General features: G+C 38.9%; 2 protein-coding genes across 2 annotated transcripts; both read right to left on the reverse strand.

Moving 5' to 3' along the window:
* Nucleotides 1–2008: 2008 nt before the first annotated feature.
* Nucleotides 2009–6598, reverse strand: LOC119601172. The gene has a single exon (XM_037951928.1). It carries the CDS (start codon nt 6596–6598, stop codon nt 2009–2011), a length of 4590 nt encoding a protein of 1529 aa, XP_037807856.1.
* A 7-nt stretch (nt 6599–6605) lies between these two features.
* Nucleotides 6606–7447, reverse strand: LOC119601173 (cell wall protein TIR4-like). The gene is made up of 2 exons (XM_037951929.1): nt 6862–7447; nt 6606–6661 (listed from the first exon to the last, which is right to left on the reverse strand). The coding sequence occupies exons 1-2, from the start codon at nt 7445–7447 to the stop codon at nt 6606–6608; spliced, it is 642 nt and encodes a 213-aa protein (XP_037807857.1).
* Nucleotides 7448–7943: the final 496 nt, after the last annotated feature.

The raw sequence follows: 7943 nt of genomic DNA on the forward strand, positions 1-7943 counted from the left end.
AAATTACTACATTAATCAATCTGGAGATAATGTGCAAAATATTGATGAAATACACCATACACTAAGAATTGTACAATATGGACGTGGTATTAGATCACTGTTTTCATCTTCGTTCTCACACCTGAAACCATTCTTGAGGACAGGATTAAATTATTTAAAAATAAGTCATTAGATATTGGAAAAGAAATTTTGGAGGAAATCGGAACAAAGCCAGTGAAAGATATTCTATTTAATCAAGGGAGAAAAATTATGAATAATATTAAAGAAGATACAATTGAAAATATAAAACAGTACAGAAAGGCAAAGGAAAGCACATAAAACTTAAACGTTTAAAGCAAAAACCGCATAATAAATTCAAACTTTGTAGAGGAAAGAACTTCAAAGATATTTTTGGAATTTAAAATGTCTGGATTTATAGAATGTATGAAAAGTGAATTGGATTTATTTAAATCTTCAAACTAGTGTAATTAAAACAGAAGAAATATGTTATAATCCAATTGCTTCATTGGACAACTCTGGTACTTTAGAATTTGTATTATTGGGGAATGGTGAAACATATAGAGATCTTAATAGTATATATCTCAGACTAGTAGTTGAATTTAAAGGAAGTGTTGTTAATAACATGTTACATTCCATATTTAGGAATTGTACAGTTCATCTTAATAATAAAAATGTATCACAGCCTGACAACAATTATCACTATAGAGCTTATATTGAAACATTATTAAACTATGGAAATGACGCTAGTTCTACACATCTAGAATCGTGTGGTTAGTTTGTTTACTGATGTTAATAAAATTAACTCATTAATCGAGAATGAAAATCCTGGATTAGATAAAAGAAAACAAATATTTAAAGATGGAAAAAAGGTGGAGCTTTTTGGGAAACTACATGTAGATGTATTTAATCAGCAAACATATTTGCTTAATAATGTTGATCTTAAGATTACTATACATTAAATTTGGAAAAGCCAGAATTTTATGTTTTAGAAAGTGGGGAAAAAATGAATCTAAACTTAGAATACATGAAGCTAATTTATATATAAATCATCCAAATTTCCCATCACACCTGTCGCAAAACCTTCATTTTAAATAGCCAACACTGATCAATCTTATAAACCTGGACAGCATTGGGTCGCTTTTTACTTTCCTGAAAAAAAACCAGCAGAATTTTTTTGTTCTGCAAGTCAACCTCCAATTAAACCATTTATTTAATTTTTAAATCGAAATTCTAAGACATTCCTCTATATATATAAAAATCAATGTATGTTTGTTTATTTGTTCTTGAAATTTTCCCTGTGTATTCCTCTATATCTGGAAGGAACAACAGGCTACTTTTTGTTTTGAAATTTCAATAAGGCTGTCGCTGGCTGCGACTTGAGCCCTATGTTGAGGACAGCGAGTTTAACAAACACCCAAAAAGAACCACAAATTTGTTTAAAATTATGATGCAAGGGTGTAAACGTTTATTTCTAATAAAAAATTTAAATTATTACAAAAATAATATTGATATAAATATGAACCACTTACCGCAGTCTTTGTCCCCAACAAACTAAACTTTAATATTAAAGCCAGTAAATACTGAGCCTACAAATTTCTTTCTGTTATGTACATTTACTAACTGTTACATTCCAAACAAACAAAAAACTTAACGAAAATACTGCAGTAGAATTTAGGGACAAAGTGCGTTTAGTTCGTAAACAAATAAGAACAAAAGGGAATAAAAAGAACAATATAAAAAATCCTAACGGTCATATGAACAAAATAATAACAACAATGATCATACAATTATAAACAACATTAAGGTGGCTCAATAAATATAAATCAAATTAAAGAAATAAAAGAAATTTAAAGGGACAAATAAAGAAATTAAATAAAACAAATAAATCAAATAAAGAACAAATAAATAATTTAAACAAAACAAACTAAATTAAAATAAAACAATAAATATTAGCTCCTGCATGAGCCATTGGGCGACATCCCCACCCCCGTGGATCGGCTACGATTCACTATTCCAAATCAAGGATAGCCAGCTTGGAAACAGCGCGCATTAAACATCCAGTACTAGTGCGAATATTAGCACGACGAATAACACCATCTCTCCCTTTAAACACCTCTTCAACTTTACCACGCTTCCAATCTCTACGAGACACGACTGGATCACAAATTAGGACCAAATCACCAACAGCAATGGGCTTCGTACGTTGACACCACTTGGAACGTCTAGTCATCGTGGGTAAATATTCTCTTATCCACCGCTTCCAGAAGTGATCACGTAACTGACGGGAAATGCGCCACTGCTTTCTCAGGACCATTGGTTGAACATTTACTTCCCCCGCAGGAGTTTGCGATGTATTAGGGCAACCCAGCAAAAAATGATTCGGCGTTAGTGGTTCCTCATCTTCATGGCTCAAGGGCAAGTGCGTTAAGGGACGAGAATTCACAATATTTTCCGCTTCAATAAGGAAACTTTGAAACGTATGTTCCCGGGGGGCCGATTCTTTTAAAGTTGACTGCAAGACACGTTTGACGCACTGGACCATACGTTCCCATATACCACCTTCCGCAGGATTGTGGGGACAATTGAACTGCCAGTCTATACCCTTCGTAGAGCATTCATCTTGAATACGAGCCACATCAAATACTTCACTGAACCGCTTGGCTACTTGATCAGCACCAACAAAATTTTTTCCATTGTCGCTCCTGAGTCTTGTAGGAAGGCCACGTCTATTTATAAAGTTGCGTATGGCAAGAATACACGCATCTGTGGACAAATCAAAGGCGACTTCTAAATGAATGGCTCTTATGGTCAGGCAAGTAAATAAAGCCACCCAGCGTTTTTCATAGCGACGACCAATTGTAATAGTAAGTGGGCCAAAGTAATCCAAACCAGTGTAGGAAAAGGGACGAATATATGGAGTCAACCTGTCCTTTGGCAAAGAACCCATAAGTGGTGGCACCGGCAATGTACGACGAAATCTGCAAATAAAACAATTAGAAACACGCTTATGCAAAATTTTTCTAAGGCGAGGAATCCAAAATGATCTTCTAATTTCACATATTGTGGATTCAAAATTTTGGTGTTTCATCTTTTCGTGTACATGGGCCACAAACAACTCGGTAACAGGATGGAACGACGGTAATATAATCGGACGCCTTATATCCAATGGTAACCAGCTAGCAGCATCAACACGACCATAGACACGAAGTAATGAATTTTCATCCATATAAGGGCACAGGGCGTACAATTCACTACTTTTGGGCAAACTACCTTCATTTTCAATTATTTCAATTTCTTTGCAAAAATGCTCTCGTTGAGCTTGACGGCAGAGCAATATTTCAGCATTTTTTAACTCGTCTGCAGTTAAACCATTTTCTTCACCAGGACCAATCTCCTTTGTGCAGCGGTTTATAAAACGTAACACCCAAGCCACTGTACGTTTTAGTTTCAAATAAGAGGAAAATCTTTTATAATCAATGACTCCTTGTATATTTACCAGTAGAGCAAATTTTGGACGAAGTTCTTCCGAATCTTGTTCGTTTGGGGCTACGTTTACCCTTTGGGGCCAATTATCTTCAGAATCATAAAGAAATTTAGGACCATTCAACCAGCGGGAATCATCAGAAAAATCAACTTGGCTTTTCATTCTTGTAGTTTCATCCGCAACATTTAGATTTGTTGGCAGCCATCTCCAATCTGCAGGGCTAGTAGATTCAAGAATTTCCGTAATTCTGTGGGCAACAAAAGGTTTGTAACGGCGACTTTCTGAGCCAATCCAATTTATTACAGTTGTAGAATCACTCCAACAAATAATCCTTGATACCTTAACGGAATGTTCCTTCAAAATTGTAACCATTAACCGAGTACCCAAAACAGCAGCCTGTAGTTCGAGCCGAGGAATACTCATAATCTTCAAAGGGGCACATCTAGATTTGGCAGCCACAAGAGACACTTCAATTTTATTATGGGCATTTATTGACCTCCAGTATGACACGGCTCCAAATGCGTCTTCACTGGCGTCGACGAAAACATGTAGTTCCAGGCGGTAAGGAACACCATTTCCAAAATAACACCGAGGTACTTTGACCTTTTCAACATTTTGAAGACCTTGGCGCCAATTATTCCACACATCAACAATTTCACCGGGCAGTGCTTCATCCCAACCAATGCTATGTCTCCAAACTTCTCGCATCAACAACTTTGCGGTTATCATATAGTGGCTCAAAAACCCAAGTGGGTCGAAAACGGACATAACCACACTCAACAGCTCTCTTTTAGTTGGAGACCTTACACCTTCCATAACACCAGCATTCACATTGTGGAACTTTAAATTGAACCTGAAAGTATCATCTTTTGGTTGCCAATACATACCAAGTACCTTTTCCGTTTTTAGCTCATTAAAATCGCTGGAAAAATTCACCGGTTTCTCCACAGTACCTTTAAGAGCCACAATTACCTCCGAAGAGTTAGATGAAAAGTTACGTAGTTCAAACCCAGCTCCTTTATGGATGTTGCGTACTTGTTGCGAAATTTCAATGGCCCTTGCAGAGCTAGGAAAACTATCCACAAAGTCATCCACATAATCATGATCCAATATAGACTTCACTGCACGAGGATATTGATCACGATAACACAGAGCATTTGTTTCTTTAACATAATGAGCCACACAAGGCGAACAAGCAGCACCAAAGGTCATAACAAGCATTTCATAGCAATCGGGTGGTTCTCTATTATCTTCACGCCAAATGAACCTTTGGGAACATCTATCTTCAGGAGCCACAAGTACCTGGTGAAACATTTCTTTTATGTCCCCGCACACTGCTACAGCACCAACACGAAAATTGAACAAAACAGATGGCAACGGCTTATATTGCTGGGGACCTTTAAGCAGGTTTGAATTGAGAGAAACACCTTCAACGGATGCGGCAGCATCAAACACCAACCGAATTTTTCCTTGCTTATTTGGGTTGACCACTCCAAAATGCGGAAGATACCAAGTTCTGGGGCATACATCAGCAGCTTCTATGGGCGACAGTTTACGTACATAATCCTTCGACAAATAATCCTTCATTATGGTTTTATAGGCAGCACCGAATTCAGGACATCTTTTCATTTTTCGTTCAATGCCAACGAGCCTATTAAGAGCCATATGGTAACTGTCAGGAAGCACAACATCATCAGTACGCCACAAGAGCCGAGTTTGGAATCGGCCTCCAATTTTTATTGTTGTTTCTTTCATAATCTGCCGGGCCCGTAAGTCGTCCTTCGATTCTATGACTGGCAATATCTTCACGCCAAAATTCTCCGTTTCGAAATAATTTGCCACCAAGTCATAGAGTCTTTGCTCAGGCTGAACCGACAACAAACACAAATGGGAATTGGACGACTTACCCTTCATTTTACCAAATACGACCCATCCTAAAGGAGTATTGGCAGCATATGGACCATTTTCTTCCAGAGGCACAATTTCATCGGGAAGCCCCAAATGGCAATGATCCAATCCAATAAGCACTTTAGGGACTACGTCGTCGTATAATTTAATAGGCAAACCAGGATGATCACTTAAATCCATATTTAAACTTTGGGCCGGCAATTTTAAATTTGAAACTCCATAAACATTATTTAACGCATATTTCCTCTGCCTACCAATTCCACTTACTTGCAAATGAACCACAGTCGCCATTTCTTGTGACGCCTTACCAGAATACCAGTGTAGATTTAATCTGCTTTGTTGCCTCTGAAGACCCAGTTGCTTCACCAAGGAGCTGTCCACCATAGTAACCGAAGAACCTTCATCCAACAACGCATATGTTTCGACTTTGTTACTAGGACCATAAAGCACAATTGGCACCACTCGAAATAACAACACACTTTTATCTGTAGCTTTGGACACACAACTAAGCACAGACTCATTTCCATTCGATGAACCACTTGGACCAGGAGTCTCAGATGAAACCGTATTATTAATTTTGACATCATGCAATAATTTGTTATGTTTTCTTAGGCAACCATCAACGGGACACGTCTTACGATAACGACAAAATCGGCTTGAATGTCCACTACCGAGACACGAAAAACATAACCTCAATTTCTTAACTTCACTCCAACGATTAGGCACACTCAATGAACCAAATTTTTTACACTCAAATATTTTATGATTTGCCTGGCACAGAGGGCATTCTTGTTTATGTTGACCATCAGCGGCATGGAGGACAACTTTTCTTTTTGGTTCATTATTTTGACGATTTCCACTAGAACTTTGCACCATTCTTACTAAATCAGCAACACCTTTGAGCCACCTACTAAAATCCAAAACTGTAGGATATGGCTTTATAGTTGAGGCGTAGCGGGCCCACTCCATCCGTTTACTCATAGGAATTTTCCCGACCAGCTCTTCCATCAGTGTAGGATTTGCTAAATGCTGTTGTCCATTGGCAGTTTCCAAAAAGGCGGCTAGATTCTGCACTTTAACAGCAAGAGGCACAAGTTTGTCGATAGCACTTTCACTAATGGGCGAAATTTCTTTAACTTGTTGCAGCTGACAACGGATGAGCATTTCGGGCCGATCATATTGAAAACACAATTGTTCCATAACCATACTCACATTATCTGGATGGATCAGCAACGACTTCACACATTCCCGTGCATCGCCCTTCAAAGCCTTTTGGAGCCTCAAACAATTTTCAAAATTATTATAATTATAAACGGCAGTAGACTGGTTAAAAGCTGTTGAAAACATGGGCCAATCTTCAGGGACGCCATTAAATTCCGGCAAGTCATAAATTTTTCTATTCACCAGCATCGAGCCACCATTTTGAGACAACGGCATATTTGGCGGCATCAAAAAATTATTTTCATTACAGCATACGGAAGAAAATGGCGTCCGACGTTCAGCGCAGTCGACGTTGGCTGAGGCAGAATTGTCAACGTTGGCTTCACTGGTACCCGTTACTGGCGGCGCCATATTGGATGGCTGTGGCATGGCGGCTGAAGAGTTTGACGTCGAATTATTGTTCATGGCGATGGACAAAGCACGCTGGGCATTTAACAACTGGGCCTGGAGAACATTTATCTGGCTTTGGAGAACTTCTAAATTGTTGTTGTAGCTCGACTGGGGCAACGGCGGCTGAACAGCAGAGCTCAAAAAGTTTTGTTGGTTAGGTTGAACACTGGAGGCAACTGTGGTGGCTACGGTACACGTCGTTCCGGCAACGATGGAACTTGCAGGCACCTCGGCAATAGAAGGAGCAACTTTAGATGGTTGGGTTGAATAGGCGACACTGGTACTTACGTTTGGTGGAGGCACTCCAGCGGCAGTGGGAGTCGATGATGTTCCAGCGGCAAGGGAACTGGCAGGCAGGGCAGAGACTTCAGCGGCAGAAGCAGTCATTTGTTGGGAACCAACTTTTGTTCCGGCAGACGAGGAACCACTAGTGGGCTGATTCATTGTTGACTGTAAGCGCTGACTTTTTCTTGCAGGGGAGCGTTGCATGATGAACCACAAATACACAAAAGGTTTCTCAAAAAACCACAAAAAATTTCACACCAAAAATTTAAATAAATTTATTATTTGTCCCGGCAGACAGGAACCACTTGAGCTCTTTTCAAATTTATTTTATGTTCCGGCAGGCAAGGAACCTCTCAAATAAATTCACACAAAACTTCTTAATGTTCCAGCAGGCAAGGAACCACAAAATTATTCCAATTGAAATTTGTTCCGACGGACAAGGAACCACAAATTCACACAAAAGTACAAATAAAATTTGTTCCGGCAGGCAAGGAACCGCTTACATAAATTTACACAAAAACGTATTAATGTTCCGGCGGGCAAGGAACCACAAAAAACATTTAAATCCAATAAAATTTGTTCCGGCAGGCAAGGAACCACAATCGCACCAAAGATTGCGAAATAAAATTTGTCGCTGGCTGCGACTTGAGCCTTA

This window comes from Lucilia sericata, unplaced genomic scaffold (genome assembly GCF_015586225.1).
Source record: "Lucilia sericata isolate MDLA Ls3-8-SP2 unplaced genomic scaffold, ASM1558622v1 Contig000146F_arrow, whole genome shotgun sequence".
Classification (NCBI taxonomy): domain Eukaryota; kingdom Metazoa; phylum Arthropoda; class Insecta; order Diptera; family Calliphoridae; genus Lucilia; species Lucilia sericata.